Source organism: Hemicordylus capensis, chromosome 2 (genome assembly GCF_027244095.1).
Source record: "Hemicordylus capensis ecotype Gifberg chromosome 2, rHemCap1.1.pri, whole genome shotgun sequence".
In the NCBI taxonomy this organism is placed as follows: Eukaryota; Metazoa; Chordata; class Lepidosauria; order Squamata; family Cordylidae; genus Hemicordylus; species Hemicordylus capensis.
In genome coordinates this window covers 329308858-329327311 of record NC_069658.1, presented here as the reverse complement: position 1 = coordinate 329327311, position 18454 = coordinate 329308858, and the positions used below count along the sequence as shown (strand labels likewise).

Sequence of the window (18454 nt, the reverse complement as noted above, 5' to 3'; positions counted from 1 at the left end):
AGGGCTTAACCTTTCTAAATGCTTGCTTAGAATCGGTAATGGGCTGGATGAGGGAGAACAAACTGAAGTTGAATCCAAACAAGACGAAGGTACTTGTTGTGGGAGGCCAGAACTTTAAAGGTGGTTTAGATCTGCCTGTTCTGGATGGGGATACACTCCCCCTGAAAGATCAGGTACATAGCTTAATAAAATAAAATAAAATAAAATAAAATAAAATAAATAAATAAATAAAATTGTTAGCTGCCCCATAACAGATTGTTCTCTGGGTGGCTTACAACACAACATTGAAACATGAGATAAAAACATATAATACATTAAATAAAAAAAGATTAAAAAGAGGTTTGCTACTTCTGTACCCAAACCTCTCTCTGATATCTTAGTCTGAAGCAGTGGCCAGGAGTGCTTTTTATCAGCTGTGGCTATTATCCCAGCTTTGCCCATTTCTCAAGACAATGGTGCATATGCTGGTAACATCCAAGCTTAACTACTGCAATACTCTTTACAACTGGTGCAGAATGCGGCAGCCAGGTTGGTCTCCAGGGCCATCTGTAAAGACCACATTACTACTATTTTTAACAAACTACACTAGCTGCCAATTAGTTTCTGGGCAAAATAGAAAGTGCTGGTTATTACTTACGAGGCTCTGAATGGCTTGGGCATATTTAAGAGAGCGCAACCTTCTTCATGAACCCCGCCACCTATTAAGATAATTGGAGGAGATCCGGTTGTGGTTGCCATTGGCTCACTTGGTGGTGACCCAAAACCGGGCTTTCTCTAGGGTTGCCCCGAGGCTCTAAAAACAACCAGCAATGGGGATATTCTCATTTCATTTGGGAGTGTGCTTCAAACAACTTTTGAAAACCTGTTTTATCAGGCTTTTAGTTTATGATGTTTTAGCGTTTTATTTATGGTAATTTTAATGTTTATATGATTGCTAGGGTTTGGTTGTTGTTTAATTGGATTGTAAACTGCCCTTAGATTTTATATGGGGCGGTGTTTAAATGCAACAAATAAATACATATTCCTACCACATGAAAATGAGGGTTGTTGGATCAGGATGACAATGTTTTAAGGTAAATAAGGCTGAACTGAGATAAAGTATAAACATATTGTAACATGTTTAGGGCTATGATTATGAATGCAAGCTGGCCTACTCTCTTTTTTTCGATCCTTGGGTTCAGGTGGCTAGTGGATGTCCCTGATCTGAAGAGTTAATGGCTTTGAAATATCCTAATAAGGGAAGCAGTCTTGTAAGATGGCATACAGCATATCCTCCATCTGATGGGAGAGGCTCATGTGTGAGTGTGAAAAGAAGAAAGGCAGCAGCTTGGGACAGACAAGCAGCATCTGTGTGAGACAGATTGAGACACAGACTGAGTTTTGGAATGGAGAAGCTAAGTAGAGAGCAGAGGCACCTTAGGGTACGAGGTTTCCTCTCTGGGGATGTGATTTAATCTGTTGCTGCTTGTAGCAGTGCTCTGCTATCTCAGCAACTTGTATATTTATAAAGAAACCAATGTAAGAGATTTTTGTCACCCCAGAACTCCTGCAACCAGGAATAAATGAGGGCTCCAAAAATCCTCACGTTACCAATGGGTTCTTTTGATGGTGCTGGCTGTCAAGAATCCCAAGACCCAAGAAAACACGAAGGGAGATGGAAAGGTATATTCAATCAAAACTGATTTATTTTTCTTACCAATATTCAGATGAACTGCAGTACATACACACAATGGCTTTCCTTTCTCTCACAGCAACTAAATTAAAATCTAACTGACACCCTATAGATAATCAGAGACTTCACTCTTTTCAGCTTACCCTCTGAGCTTACCAAGAGAGAAACTGATGTTTCCCTTTTTGTCAACGGTTTCGGGCGTGTCGAGTTGGGCAATCTTCCTCTATTCTCTTCGGCTTCAGCGTTCACCCCTCTCACCCTTCACTGAGCTCCAAATCAGGGCCCTAAGTATCCCACCCTATCTGCCCACGCACCCGGCGGCGATTGGCCAGAGAGAGGGGTCCTGACCATTGATGACCCATGGCTAACCCGTTCCATTTGACATTTTACACCATAGGCTAAGGAAGATGTCATCGGCTAGGGGAGATGCGAAAGAGGAACAAGGTGTGTGCCAACCGACCCCTTCTCCCAATGGAACATCGAGCCCCAGCCAGTTTCAATCTGAGATATCGGAAAATGAGGAAGTGCGTCTGAGCCGACAGGCCGATTTTCACTAATATTAGACAAAGGCACTGGGTGGGGGCCGCCCTTGACAGCATGGAAAGTTTGCTGCAACAGAGGAACCTGGCCTTCACTCATAGGAGCCAAGACCAGGGCCTAAATTGTGTCAACCAAAACTCATGTCAAGCTTCTATTCAATACAATCCATACATCTATTTAATATAAAATTGAGCCGAGCAGGCCTTACACCAAATATTACAAAGACTCAATAAGCCTTCTGTGATCTCTCCTCCAAAGGAAGCCAGGATTTAAGTAGCACTGCATCCTGGAAGCACAGAACATGAACAACAGTATGCAGTTTCATATTAACTCATTTACTGTAGGCTAGTCCACATTTGTGCCTTTATATGCATATTCAGTGCTGATTACTATTAAGTGGTGAGGTGCACGTGTGAACAATCTGTAATAGCCTAATCACCACTTGTAAATAAACCCCACTGTTTTATATTAGTACATACCAGTTGCAGGGGAGTAACAGCAGGAGAGAGGGCATGCCTTCAACTCCTGACAGTAGGTTTCCAGTGACATCTGGTGGGCCACTGTGTGAAACAAGATGCTGGACTAGATGGGCCTTGCGCCTGATCCAGCAGGGCTGTTCTTATGTTCTTACATGAAGCTGGTGAGCTGTAATTCCATTCTAAACTTGACCCTCAGACCTGGGCTCAGCAGAACCCTAGGAATGGCCAACCTGAGCATGTAACTGTCCCTCTTTAAGTGTTTATGGAAATGATATTGGTTTGCAGTTCAAAACCACTTGGGAGTGGGTCATATTCATTCATTCATTTGACTTCTATACTGCCCTTCCAAAAATGTCTCAGGGAGGTTTACACAGAGAAATAACAAACAAATAAGATGGAACCCAAAAGGCTCACGATCTAAAAAGAAACACAAGGTAGATACCAGCAACAGTCACTGGAAGTACTGTGCTGTGGGTGAATAGGGCCGGTTACTCTCCCCCTACTCAATAAAGAGAATCACCACATTAAAAGGTGCCTCTTTGCCAGGTAAGCAGAATATTCATTCTGATAGGATCTCTCATTCCTGACTTGACTTTGTTTTCATTGGTGTGTTGCTGTGCATATTAGCTTGGATCTTTGGTCCCATTTTGTAAAACAAAACATCCTCCTCTTCCATCTGTATTCATGGCATAGCGACTGGCTCAACAACCTGGGCATCTGATAAAGTAGACTCTTGTCCACAAAAGCTTCTGCAGCAATGAATGCGTTACTCCACAAGGTGCCATAAAACTCTCTTGTTTTTTCCTGAAATAGACCAGGCACATAGTCTAACCTTCTAGAATTCAGCTCTCCAATGACATCTTTGAAGAAATAGTGCCATCTTTTGTGAAAATCTGGTATTACACTCTGCAATAACAGGTCGATTCAGAATTCTTTTATAGCCGTTCAAGTCGCAGAGCTTGCTACCTATAGTATAAGCCAAGGGCTGCCAGCGTCAGCTCCTCCAGCCCCACACTTCACAGACTCTGCAAATAAAATATTTGTCTGTGGGACTGCCCCTGTCCCATCTTCCATCCCTCCCTCAGCAGCCCTGTTTTTACAACTCTCCCAAGTGCCTCCCGCTCCTCTCGTCTCCAGGGTAACTAACAGCCCTCAGCAGCTGCTATTTGTTATGGGTCCGCCCCGTGCCCTCAGCCACTCCCTGTGCACGCGGGGTCACTCACTACAGCAGCGCTACTCCCGCTATTTCTGTGAGACTTACGCCCTTCGCAGTTCTGAGAAGGCGTGAGAGAAACGTAGGCGGCACGAACGGCTGGCGAGTGCAAACCTGAAAGTGGAAGGGGAGCCTCCTTTCTAGTGCGAACAGGGCGAGTCCGTCAAGCAAAGCAACGTGCTTCGCCCCGCCGCGTCTTGATTGGCGGATGAGCATTCTACGCGTGCTGCCCCGCCTCTTCCGCCGGACGTTCGGGCCTGCGGTTGTGCTGCGCTCTCCTTAAGCACAGAAAGCGCCGTGTCGTTTCTGTGTGAGGGTTCCTCACGCCTGTGCCTCTTCTGGGAATGCTCTCCAGTCGCCTAGCTTGAGCGGGACGGTGGTGCGCTCCCGCACCTGGTAGTGGAGGCTGCAGACGACTCGGATCGGAAAGGAGAGCAAGGGGGCGGCTGTTACCGGCCCCTGATCGTAAGAGTCTGCCTGCGTTGCGTTCTCGGGGACAACGTGGCACGCGAGGCTCCCCACTGCATCGTGGAAAATGTGGTCGCACTGCAGGTGGTGGGGCATCAACAAACTGGGTTCAAGCAGACTGGGGCGTCCGTCTGTGGTCAGCGTGGTGCTCGCTCTGCCCCAGCTTGTCGCTGTGTGTGAAAGACGCCTGAAGCACTACGGTTGATTCCGGGACAGCACCACTAAGGCTTGCCCTGCATTCCACTTCCAGAACGCCTTGCCTGGGGCCATAGGTGCCCTGGTCGAGCTGTGCTTTCCTGTGCCCTGGTATATATTCATTGCAGTGAGTCATACAGCAGGCCCACCAAGGCCTTACCCCCTGGCACGGAGTCACCATTTGTCATAGTTCTGCTCCCCTGCACTGTGACTGAATTTAGCTTTTCGGTTCGTTTCCCAGTCCTCGACCAATGGAAGATCTGTGCTGTTGGAAAGCATCTGTAGACTTATGTCCTGACTTACACTCCAGCCTTGATACTACTTATTGAAAAGAGACCTCTGATGCTATTATGGCTGCTCCAATATCCCTTTCAATGGATGAACTGTTGAGGGGTGGGTTGGGGGCGTGTTTAAGTTACTCCACTGAAAAGGTTGTGACTCTGTAGCTGGAGGATCCATTATCCATTAAGTAAATGTGGTGCTCCACTCATTGGCCATAACCTAGTAGACCCAGCTCTTGCCACACCATGCACCTCCCTGGTGGTCCCAGTCAAGTCCTACTGTGCACATCAGTTCCATGATTGACCAGTAACCTCTGTACCATCCATTTGTTGCAGTGATTCAGTAAGTTGGTTTCAGTCCAGGCTGCTGTCAGCAACAGTTGCACACAGCTGACTTTTACAGCATCTGCTGTTCCTGGCAGATGCTTTGATGGGTGGATCAGGTGGTAGCCATGCAGCCAGTTCTCCACCAGCTTTCTCCAGTGTGGTTGCATTTCATTGTCAAGGAGCTGCTAACCTACTCTGGTGGCCAGGTGGTGTGTATCAGCTACAACTCTCATTTCCACTGTGGCATTTGATAGTTGGTCAAGCTTTAGGGGCAGAGTTCAACTATCATCTTTTGCAAGGAGACCCAGGGCCAAGTGGTTTGTTAGCTAATTAGGCTCTGCACTATACCTGGGTCTCTGCTTTTGGATCACTCTCTACCCCACACTGGATAGCATCATCGGGTAAGACCAAACAGCTATGCCCAGAGCCCCCTGTCATATCCATGTTATACAATACTAGGAGAGACCAGAAAAGTGCTTTGGAAATTTGGATCTGCATAGTAGGGAGCATATCCAGTCTTGCAGACTCAGTTATGCTAAACTTACATCCAAAGTTGCCCTCCATGACCTTATAGACACAAATTATACACCTCTGGTTCAGGTTTTGTTTAGCACATACCTGGAACCTCCTTCCACAATAAGGCAACTGGCTTTGTGAGTTAAGGTAAATATCAACAGTGTTTTAACACAGTGTGTTTTCCCTTCCCTCCGGAAGCATGAGAGAATTTGAAGACTGCCTGGAAGCTGCTTTTCCCCAACTTGCTTTCCTACCCACTGTGGAAGTCCACAGACAGACTTCCCAACCTGCCTCTACCATCCAGCCCTCCAAAGCCTGCCTGGCAAACGTTTGTCTGGTGAGAAGGGGGCACTGCAGGCTCTACTTCTGGGGCAGGGAGCTAGCTTCATTGGCTTTGTTCCATATTATGTAGGCAGAAGTGCTTTTCCTGTCCTAGTTTTTATGAGAACAGCTCTTACCCTGGAAGGACAGGGTGGTACTTTCTTTGTATGCCAGTCCAAGTGAGTTTGTCTCTCACTTCCTTCTTTCTCTCTTCCCCTCCCTTTTTCTCTCCTCCACTCATTCTTCCCTTCCTTTTTTTCTTTCTCTTTCCCTTTGTGAGTTAACAGATCTTGTTCATCTTGTTTCCACATCTAATTCACACAATGGCAGCCTCCTTCTGAAGGGGCTCTTTTCCCTCATGACCCCTCTCTTCATAGACCCCTGCCCACTATCCATCCATCCCTCTCCTCTACAATCAAGAACATCTTCCAACCAGTAACAGTTGCATTCCAACTGACCTTAACCATCACAGGCTCCTCGTCCCTATCTGCATATGGAATCCCCACTGCCTAATCAGGTGCTTCTGCTCATGAACTCTCACGAGATCTGTCATGCATGGGATTAGCCATGGGTACGCCTTAGGGAATTAGATAGAAGATAGCATTTGAAGAGAATGTTGCCAGGGACAAAGATTAGATCACATCTAACTGGGAAGAGTTGGTAAATCAGGGGATGCCACAGCTGTGTGTCACCTTACATCTAGTGTAGCCAGGATCTGGCCCTCATTGGCCTGCCTAGTTACAGGGTTGTGTGCTCAACCCACAAAATGTGTATACCCACTCACACAAAAAAAATAGTACAAGAGAACTTTTCTCTTTTGTCATCAAAACAAAACTTTTCTCAGGAACTTACCTCTTTTGTCATACATTGTCCAAGTTAAAACAATTCCCCATAATTCTTTCATTTGTATGGCATAGTTTATTCTGCTTTGGGAAAAGGGTCAAAAATCTACCGACAGTTGCTGGTAATCTAAGTCAGCCTTCTTTTGATTACTCGGTAGGCCAAGGGCTAGAAACAGATATATCTTTAAATTCCTAGGATGCTGAATACTGCACCCCATAACACATTTGGTGCTCCTAGAGGATCACTGCATGAATACAGTGCTGATGGTAGGGATACTGACAGCTGGCATGCTAGTTAAGCTACAGATGGGAGAATGGTCTTTGTCAACAGTCTCTTCCGCAATATCAACCAAATGCTTTCTGAAGTCCAGCAAATGTGAGTGCTAACAGAAGTGCTCAAAACCAGCCAGCAGCATGGAACAGGTACTTTGGTTTTCGTTTTCAATTGCTTTGGTTTACTGTACCAGATTGGTGTAGCTCAGCAGGCCTTAATTGAAGGGCTGGCCCTAATTTCTGATTGTTGTGGGCTTACACTTTCAGTAGGTTTCCCTTTGAAACATGTTACTGAGTTTGTCAACCCCAAGTGTCACTATGAAAAGGAAGATACAAATCAAGAGAGGGAGAAAGCTTCTACATTTTAAGTTCCAGGGTTTCATTTTGGCCAGAAGTTTACTGCTTGTTATGTTTGTTCGAAGTGGAGGGCTATTGAAATATTAATCTCTTCTACTACACTTGTGCTTTCTCAAAAGATAGAAGTTGGCAAATTTCTTAGAAGCATCACTAGCAGTTTTCTACAGATCGATACAAGATGCTACTGAAAAAGCAAAAAGCTCTCTCTTTTACTGTATAGATGGCCTCATTCAGTTCCAGTAGATCAGAGGAATCTTGCTCTTTGGAATTCAGCATGGGAACTTTGTGCTTCATAATTGGATTTAAAAGGACACTAAATATGTCCTGTTGTGGGGTTCATAATCTCTGCTGCCCAGATGTATTTGTGCCAGGTGTGTGTTTGCAGCTCCATAAAGTCTCTTGCTATGTTGCAAAGATGTGTTGAATTTTCCTTAAATTGGTCAAGATTATTTCCCCATCCATGAACAAGAATTTAGTTGCATCTTTTTACCCTTAGTTTCCCCCTTCTAATTCAACGAACATTTTTTCTCAGAACAGCTGAGAAAATTTGAAGAGGAAAAAATAGTCATTGGGGCTGTTGCATTAAAAAAAAGTTTAACGAATCTTAAAACTGTTTATAGAGTATCATTTAAATAAACTAAATCTTCTGGTTATGAAATTGCTGTGTGTGTCCTCTCTGTGCAGCCACAATAATGGGTATCACATGTACAACCACCAGAAATTTCTGGATAACTTAAAAGTTGTGTAGGAATTGTCATCATAAGCTAGCCTGCAATGACCAAGTATGAGAGGGGCCACTATTCTTCATTCTAATTTTTTTTCCTGCTGCCACAACTAACAAAACCATGGAACAGAACAGTGTTTTAAGCTTGTTCTCTGTTTATGTTCACTTATTAAGCTGTCTTCTAACTTTCAGGGGGTAAGGTGTCTTGATTGTGTGCCAAATCTTGCAGTTTGGTTCATTCTGGTCCATTTTGCACCCATTTTCAGGACCTCGCTGTGCAATAAATAGATCCAAATAGATTGAAACCTGTCTGCACCTTGTGTGAGCTAGGTTATCAAGTCTGCTGAAATAGGATATCCATACAAAGACACACATGCCCCTCAGCTAAATGTCTAGCAGTTTATTTATATACACATATGACTTTATACACAACAGGAGAGCCAAGGGTGCAATATATGGAGTACAGATACTGTTATTTCTCATGCCCAAAAGCTTGACTTGGCTCAACGAAGTGGCACTGAAACTGAATATGAAAAATATACAAGTAGTTTGTAATGCAATGCTGCATCCCTCCCAGACAAGTCAAAAGGGACAGATGGAAACATCTCTGCTGTAGGGTGCGGTTCTGCTCCCTGCCCTCAAGTAACATTTCTTCCCTTTCAAGCAGTTCTCATAGAGACCATTTTGCACCTAGACTGTCCAAAGTATAAAAAACATGTTGCTCCTGAGATAAGCATGCAGTAATAATACAAATACAACCAAAGTCAGAACTGGACTTGGATTACTCTTTCTAGACTTTTTGTAAAACAAGCAAAATACATAGGCCTAGAGCCCATCTCTCTGTCCCCCACCCCCCAGGTCAAAAAATAGTGCATGAAACCAACAAAACCTTGCTGCCTCTTTTAAACCCAAAAGGTGAAGGTCTGTGGAGACTGTTCCGCAGCAAGCAATAAAGCAGATTCCTTGCACTGGTGTAGAGCAGCATATGCCCAGAGATCGCACCTCCATGTTCTATACGAATAGCAGCAGAATGTGGAGTCAGGTGCCCTCCAAGGGCTCACGGCAAGTTGCTGGTGTAGCTCTCAGTGAGATAGTGGCTAGCTCAAGCTGCTTCCCCCAGCAGGAACTATTTTTATTGGCCTTCTACAACTACACCACTTAACCCATCCAGCAAACCCCAGGCAGGCAAACAGGCTCTCATCTAATATGGGGTTTGGTCCTCTGGAGGGGCAGGATGTGGGAAAGCAGCTGCTAGCATGTGGGCTACAGACATAACTAACATTCACAGTCTCTTCATCAGCTTTCAGCAGAAGCCAGGTTACTTTCTTCCATGAACTTCCTTCAGTTGCAGAAACAGATATGGTCAGCATGAACATTTTTACAGCAATACCCTCCTGTGTCACACAGAAGTCTTTGGAGTCATCTGGACTGAACATTATCCCAAGTGCAACTCTGTCTTTTATAGGGAAATATCTGAACTGGTATTTCTGATTGATCATGCAGCAAGTCCAAGCTACAGGTGTGGGAGTAAAGAGCAGGTGGCTCCTGTTCCAGCTGAAGGAGTAAGATCAGTTATTGACAAGAAGCACAGTGCAGTAGTAACCTCTAGCTGAGGAGAGAGACAGAGACATTTCCAAGGTGGCAGCTGCCACCAGTACAGCCAAAATTGAGTCTTCCCCTGTTGTGCTCTTAAACAGAGTACTTATTTGGCAACTCCCTTTTGGTCCTTAGTAGTAAGATAAGGGAACCCCTTATAGTGTTCATATACCAATGCTAGCAGTTCCTATGTATTGCTAGAGAAAGCTGGCTATGTATTCCAGAAGGCTGAAAAGCTGATTTATCATCTACATAAAGGCAGCAACACAGTACGTGCAAAGTTCTGCTACAGGAGTCACTGTGGGACAGAAAGTGTCAGCAAGCTGTAAAAGGGCAACAAGCAGGCTGTGCTGTTCCATCAGTTACAGAGTGGAAGGTTTATTTACATGTGCCTCTAGAAGAGGACCTGAATGTACACAATGCATGCAAAATGGCTTTGTTGGACAGGGCTGCCCAGAGCAGCGTCCCCTTTACCAAAGTATGTTCAAACGCTCACCAGTTATCCTCTAAGCATTTCAATATAGGGCTGTTTACACTCCTGCCTTCTTGCAGTCAGCTAAAAGTTGCACTTGGAATGCTCCGACATCCCAGAACTTGCTACAGGAGAATGGGGGCAAGCCGCCTTATGTTCCGCTTGTGGTTCAGAGCCAACCCCATGTCATTCTGAGCTATTGTGTTTTGCAGTGTTATTCTAGGTATGTTCAAGACACCTGAAATACAACTTCCAGTTATGTGGCAACACATCTAATAGCCCTAGGAATGGCTGTCTTGAAGGACTTTACCTTAGATTAATGAGGTAGAACCAAGGGGTGAGGGAATGGCAGATTTGTATAAGTGTGACTTTGATAACAAGGAGACTGGCTGCAGGCTAACAACAAACCTTAACTTAGCAAATATCTTATTATACCAGGGTTATACAACACCAATCCTCCAGCTGCTGTTGGACTACAACTGCCATTATCCCTGATTATTGGCCATTGTGGCTGGGGATGATAGGAGCTGTGGTCCAACAACAGCTGGAGGGCCAAATTGTGCATCCCGGATTTATATAAGAGCAGAATGCAGTATAAACACATAGAACAAGCTAGCTTCACTTTGGATAAATTGAATTCTTTGTTCAAGGCAGCAGAAAGCCAGAGGGCTGTACTCAAACACTGCCGATACATTTGCTGCAGACTCTGAACATCCTTTTCCTCTGGCAAACAAAGAAGTCAAACACATCAGCGCCAAGGGAATGATACTATCTAGGAATGGCAAACAGTATCTGCATGGATGGTTGATATAAGACTTCCATACATTTCTGTATGGGTTTGAGTCTTGCATCTCACTGCAGTAAACCTAGTGCACTCCATTTGTTTGAAAGATGCAATTTCAAATGCACATTTAACCATGGCCCTCAATTGTGAGGACAGCTGTCAAAGACAAATATTCTGCTTCCTGATCTGTCCATCTCTCGAGATCTAGAAGGCACTACCACTATGCAGTTGCTCTCAGTCCAAAGCAAATGTCAAGCTGAAGAAACTGATTTTGCTCCATGCCCAAAGGGATGGCTTAGAAATAATTTTTATGATGCAATCCACTTGAATTCATCTGCCCTGACACCATAGTACTTTCCTAACAAGCGCTGTAGATGTTGCCAGTACATTTCAATTCCAGCTACTCCAGTACTGACAGACTGTGTGCATATCTGCGTGCGCACACCCATCCATACCAGAAACAAACCAATCAACTATACACACACACACCCTGGAAGAGGCAGTGTATCGATATGTTTCTAATAGGGATTCTTAAAAAAAAATTCATTTGTATTCTGTCTGGTTGCAAACAGCTCTCAGATATGCTAAAATAGTCATAACCATGTCCCTTTACTTAATGAAGTTAAATAACTGAACTTGGAAAGCTTATTGCTATTAAACAAGACTGTGCTTTGTAGTTATGCTGTCTGAAAATTAACACAATGCTACAATACAATAAAACCATGACCTTTAATATTTTGTTGTTGTTGTTCCTTTTGGAACACAAACAGAATTACTAGCTTTATAAAAACCAAAACCTGGCAAAAGGAAGGGAAAATACTATTTACAAGCTCTGGAACTTGCTATAAGACAACTTGAATGGTCCAGAGATTATTTTTAAGATTTCAAAATGAGGCAATCACTAGAAGAGAAAGGAAACTTTTGAGAGTGGTTGTCTGTTCTTTTTACTGTAACTAAAGTAGCTGATGGAGAGAGAAGCATTTCCTTACACAGTTCAAACCTTAAGGGCAATCTTGAAGGATGCTAATAAACTGAAAATATAGTAGTACAAAAATGACTTCTGCCTCAAACTCAAAATGAAGACTTCAAAAACAAGACTCAATAGAGTCTAGCAAGGCTGTGAGGGTTCTAGCCTTTCCCTTAACTTTGGGAATTAAAGGTAATGCTGAAAAAACTGCCCTATACTATTCCTAGGGCAAGATGTCTCTCCTTATAAAGGCTTTCCCAAAGAGAAGCAAGATTTTGAAGTGCAGAGATGCCTCCCTCATTTGCCCTTCAGAACATTTAGAAGACAGCAAGCAAGCTTTGCTTCTGCAGATACATACCGGCGCTAGAAAGTGTCTCACCAGTTGTTGCTTAATGAAAGAGTCAACAATACTTTAAAGAGTGACCGATGAATGCCGTACCCACCCAAGAGAGGCACAGATTCAGTACAGCAAGCAGGAGCTTTTGGGCATAAACTAACCCTGCCCCATCCTAAGAGATTCTACCATGAGATACTTAAGACAACTGTCCTGTCTCAATGGCTTGAGATCAAGTTATCTATGGCAGTGACTCCCTTCCCCCAAAAGTGCTTTCCAATAAGTCTAGTGCATTTGTCTATAACTAGGGCTGGCCCTATCCATAACAGTTAACTTCCAAGGTGTATGGAACAGTATTCAGGGTGGACGTTGCCACCAAGAACTGCAAATGAATCATGACAGAGTGAACTAATGCTGCCAAGATTAACACTACAGAGGACTCTGACAACCCCATCCCATGCAACAGAATCCCATATACATATGTCTGGCCCAACTGCATTCAGCCAGTTACTAATACGAGGAACAAGGCCAGCAAACACCAACTCCCTGAGGTGAGAATGAGCACAGATGGCAGCACATTCAGCTGGGAGGCCACCATACAAAGCCAGGCAGATGCTTCCCTCCACAGGGGCACAGGGAGCAAGTCCTGAAAATGCAGACACACCTACTTTCCCCATCAACGATACCACAAATCTTCATTACTGTGGCTGGAACATGTATGGAACTTTGTGTTTCAGTAGAAAGCCTGCTTGGCGAGCAAAGCAAAGGACTGTAACATAACACTTGGATTTGAATGAGGTTGGAGAACCAGACTACTGTCTGTCTACAACCTAGAAAGGGATCTGGGCCTGATAAACATGAGTGCCAGAAAAGATGCAAGGGACAAATCTCAGTGTGCTATTTACACTGTCCTCAGCAAGCTGAACTCCCCCCATGGAGCTGAGGCCAGGACAACATTGACGACACCAACCAGGCCTTTCTGGAATTTGGAGAGTTTCCATCTCAGCTACAGGAAATGACAAGGGGAGATAGGTGAGCCTTAACAGGATGGAAAGCCAAGCCATTAAAGCACTGCTCTGGTTTTCCTTTGGTCATTTATTTCTCCAGTTGGAATGACCTAATACCCAACCTGGAGAATATAAATGCTGCATACCATCTTGTACCCTCCAGAAGAGTATCTCACATCTGCACAGGGGCAGTAACAGCAGAAAAGCATATGTGCAAATTGTGTGCCTATCAGCCCCATAAGTACTGTTAACTTGTCTCTGAATGCCCTTTTTCAAACAGCAGAAAAGAGGTTCAAACCACAGTGCCCCAGTGGAAGGCAGACAAGGAAGAGGGACACTGAAATCCCAAATCAACACCCCTAAAACACTGCCCCTCTTTCCCATGGGGTCTGTCTCCCCATTCCTAACAGAGACACAATGATAGGGCTGTATGCAACAAGTGCCACACCCCAAATATAAATGCCCAATGCTGGGTGGGGTCCATGGGATTGGTATCTCCTGCAAAGAGTCCAGGCCAGGATAGTCAGAGCCATTTTGGCAGGATTATCTAGGATATCATGTCCTTAGATGAAGTTAAACACTGGAGCAACAGAATATTTTCAAAGCAGTGGGGTCATCTTTCTCTGTAGGGGTGGTGGTCCTGTCTGTTTGTTTCATTGGAGAACAACATTAAGGAGTCTAGCCCAAGGCTACTGGTTCTCATCCTGCATCTGTTCAACGATGTTGATAAGGCTCTCTAGTCCAAACACATAGCCCATGTCAGGGCCATCATGTACGGTGGGATCATCTCGAAAGCCTTTGAATGTGCTGTGTGCAAAGTCAATCATACGAACGTCCACCTTAGGTTGAACAGGAAGGGGTTCTGTGCTGCAGGCATCCTGTCGGCTCTCTGGAAGAGAGTTGTCCACTTGTTTCAAGCGCATCTCTGCTCTGCACTCCAGGTGTGTCTCAGACCGGGATTCCTTCCCATCATAGATGATGAGCAAGGAGCTGGAGTAGAAACGGTAGGAGGCCTGCCTCTCCAGTACGCCCTTTAGGCTTCGAAGTTTACCAAGGATGGGCTCGAAGAGGTCCTTTCGCAGCTCAACACCATTGTGCAGATACTGATAGAGAGCATTACGAAAGCCCTCAATTGAAAGACCTCTGCCATAGTATTTATTTCTGCACAAATAATGCCCTGTATCCAGCTGATATACCTATAACACAGAGGAATCGCACATTAGTTCAGAAGCACAGCTAAGTTGCAATAGCAAAAGCAGCTGTAGAAGCAGTACTGGTGAGCTGTCTTTTTCTGCAGAAACTGAGGGAAACCTCTGCATCTTTGAGATGCCAGTATTCATGAGACTGGAATAAAGAGGGGTTTAAAGCACTTTGTGTGACAAGAAGTAAGAGGGGAGTGTCTTGCTATGCCAATTAAAAGTAGTGTTACTAAAGACTCTTTCCTCCATTCAGCCAGAGAGCAGCTCAGAGACACCAAAATAGGACAAGACTCAAAAACAGGGAGAAAGCGGGGGAGTGGAACGGAGTCCTTAATAATACTTCTACTACAAGGCACTACTAGCAGCTACATTGAACAGGGTGTTGCACCTCGGTGGTATACTTTGGCAGATTTGGTTCCCCTCTCAAATTGGAAAGGTTCTACTAATAACCTGCTAGCAAAACATAGAAAATGTTCAAACTGCAGTATTCCCATCCAAGACTGAAGCCTCCTTCCTAAATATGGTACAGTGCAACATCCAAGATTCTACTGAACAGAAGAACCTACAGGGGAAAAGAACTACTGGATAGCTACTTAAACACCCCATTAACCAATACTTGTTCAGGACACCCTTGTTAACTGGGTAGAACAAGCCACAACTTCTAACACTACAGCACAAAACAGGGACATTAAGCAAAAACTAGGCCCAAAGACATCATCTTGGAAATAAAGAATAGGGGCTGGTAGCAAAATCACGAAGAAATTTTATCACAAACAAGACACTGACAAGACACTGCAAATTATTACCATCCAGCAGGTGGCACCACTATGCAGGTTGTGACTGTGTGTCATGCTAGGAGGGTAGGATCCATAGCACTCCAAACAAGAGACAGAACTGAGGCAGCAGCCTGACTAACCCACATTTCTTATGTTTTGAATGTAATGTGCCCACCCACATTTGGAACAGCAGGACAGCCATATCTATATTTATTAAATATCAAACTTTCCCCCATCCTCATTTATGAGTGTTTTTCAAATATATCCATCTCCCAGAGAGCACTAATTTCCCGCTTAAGCCTACTGTTCACTGCACCAGACTCCCTTAAGGTTTAGACAGTATGCTTTAGGGGCTTAGCAAGCTACGCAGGGGTCCAGGGAAAAGCTGTTGCCCCATTTCTCTACCCCCCACCCCACACCGGTCTTGCCTCCACTGAGCTTCCCCCACCCTACTGCAGAGGTTGGGCGCGCTGACCACCCTCCTCCATCCTGTGTCTTCCGGGCCAGCTGAGAAACAACACTCAGTGGCCCTCTCGTCCTCTCCAGCCTGCAAAGCACTTGCTTTGCACCAGTGGGGTACTTCCTTTTTCTCCAAGCATTTTCCGAGCTGGAGAGGGTAAGGGGGCAGCCATGTGTTTTTCCCCCCAGATGCAGGGGAGAGAAGGGTGGCCAGCATGCCCAACCTTCATGGTGCAGTGGGGTAAGCCCGGAAGAGGAATGCAGAAGAGGGGAGGGCAAGCAGCAGCGGGGAGAAACACTGCTGATGTGTGATGGCCAATGGAGCAGGCTGGTAAAGGGGGTCTTGGTGGCCCCTGGCCCAGGTGTACTTGTCCCTCTTTGCTCCATTGTCCCTATGAGCCTGGTATGCCTGCAGCCCATTCTCCTTACTGGACTGTCAGCACATAAAATAGTAATATATAAACACATCTCACACACACACACACACACACACTGTACAAGATTCTGCAGCAATTGTCAGATACTGCCACATGTCATATGTCAGGTGGACACCATCTCTGGCTATAAATCATACAATAGTAGCCACATTTTCCTAGGAATCCATACAATACCTGCATTCCACAAACTCGAACACCTAGTGTGGCTGAGGTACTCTGTGCACACTTCTTCATTTGTCGAGCAGCCTTCTCCTCAGATGCATCATCTCCATGTTGTCTGGTCCCCATTTTCAAGTCAAGCACACAGGGAAATTTGAAATGGTGTACTACATTCTCCAGCAAAAGGAATTCTGAGGAGTTGGTCAAGGAGAATTCATCTCTTGAAGTGCCTAGAACCTGTTTGGTTTCCACTGAAGTCCTAGGTCTTCTCTCTTGCTTTCTAGAGAATGCTCCAGCAGAAAGCATAAATTCAGATACAGAAAGAGGAAACCAGAGAAGGAACAAATGCACAAGATGAGAAAAAGCAGAAAAATGATCATTTCATTTTCAAACAAAGGAGATGAACAGAGGGATATAGTTTCATGTCAGAGCCCACTGTTTGCATGCAGAGGGTCCCAGGTTCAAACCCTTGGCATCTTATTAAAGGGATCCTGGGTAACAGGGCTGGGAAAGAGAAGATTGATCAGGGAAGGGAATCTAAATTTGGCACTATAAGCAGGAAAGAACAAGAGCCAAGGGCAACCCTTCCAGAATTGGCATTTGGGTGTTGGTGAGGGACTATGGGGATGGCTAAAAGGGAAGGCCATAAGGAAGCAGCACACAGTCATGCCTTGCACACATGATGTGGTCACTGGAAGGCAAGAGACCCCTTTTGGAGCTGGAGGATATGCTCTAGGCAGGGTTGTACTGGCACCTCTCTTAGCACACACCCTTGCCACAGAAGGGAACACTTGGCACACACCCTGTTAACATTATATTTTGCATTTTGGAGGATACTGTAGAGCTTTCGTTCCTTGGACTCCGAGCGCATGAGGCTCAGCTGTTGCTTGTGACAACGTAGACTCCATGGATTAAAGGTTATCTTTTCGGAACTCACACTACTATTACCATCTAACATCTGAAATGGAACATCTGAATGGATGGAGCTCTTGAGGCTCCTCAAGTCCTGGATGCTGTTGGCATAATACACAAACAGAATATTGGCTGTCAGACAGGACTTAGACTAGAACAGAGATACAATAGTTGGGTTGGTAAACTTTTGCCATGTAGTTGTTTTGCTTTCGTAACTCTAGAAGGGTGGGGCATCCTATACCCTTCACATGTTATTTTATAGGGCATAATATCAGGTCCTACTTGCATAAATGGTAAGGCCTCAGGAGATACCCAGCATGAACAGAGAAGGCATGATCTAGAATTGGGGACAGTTTCACTGAAAGATACTGAAAAGCAAAAGGCAACCTCTGAATGAGGCCACCTCTAGCCTCAGAGGCAGGATGCCTCTAAATACCAGTTTGTTTATTATTTAACATATTTGTAAAGTGCCCACTAACGAAGTCTCTAGGCAGTTTACAGCAATAAAACAAACTGTTGCAGGGAAGCAACAGGCATGCCCTTAGCTCTTGCCTGTGGGTTTCTCAGGGGCATCTGGTGGGCCACTGTGTGAAACAGGATGCTGGACTAGATAGGCCTTGGGCCTGATCCAGCAGGATTGTTCTTGTGTTCTTAAATAATACACAACAAAAACACACAGTACCTTTCTGAGCTCTCACAAGCCAGCCCTGCTTTCTCCTCTTTGTGCTGTTCGCTGCCACTGCCTGACCTGTTGAGGCTCCTGCGAGAATGTTTGCGACGTGGCTGGTCCCTCTCTGGCACATCATCTTGCTCCAAGGCTTCACTCTCCACATAGGGGTAGGCTACTAGGTTAATGTAGCCATCACTGTCTCCCTCAAAGCAGACAGACACCACACCTGCCAGAAAACAAGTCAGAGATGCCATTCCTCTCATGACATTTCTTAGTAGATAGTAACAGCTGCACAATTAGCATTCTAAGAAGCTGCTGCCAAGGATGAGATTAGCAAGCTAAAAAACCAAAACCAAACTCATGAGACTGAGTGCCAGGAAAGGGAGAATGAAATTCAGCAAATCTCTCCAACCTGATAATCTCTGAAAACTGCAACAGAAATTTCCACCACTCTTCAAAGGTGTGCTATAAACT

At 44.8% G+C, this 18454-nt stretch overlaps 1 protein-coding gene across 9 annotated transcripts in view; it reads right to left on the bottom strand.

The window, feature by feature from the left end:
• Positions 1–8588: 8588 nt before the first annotated feature.
• Positions 8589–18454, bottom strand: part of IP6K1 (inositol hexakisphosphate kinase 1) — a 48634-nt gene continuing 38768 nt past the window's right edge. For all 9 annotated transcript variants that reach the window (XM_053295233.1, XM_053295237.1, XM_053295235.1 and 6 more), the window contains 4 exons: positions 17993–18206; positions 17236–17411; positions 16414–16589; positions 8589–14564 (listed from right to left, as the gene is read on the bottom strand). In XM_053295233.1, coding sequence (XP_053151208.1) covers positions 14058–14564; positions 16414–16589; positions 17236–17411; positions 17993–18206 — 1073 coding nt within the window. In that variant the 3' untranslated portion in view covers positions 8589–14057. The remainder of the gene's footprint in view (positions 14565–16413; positions 16590–17235; positions 17412–17992; positions 18207–18454) is intronic.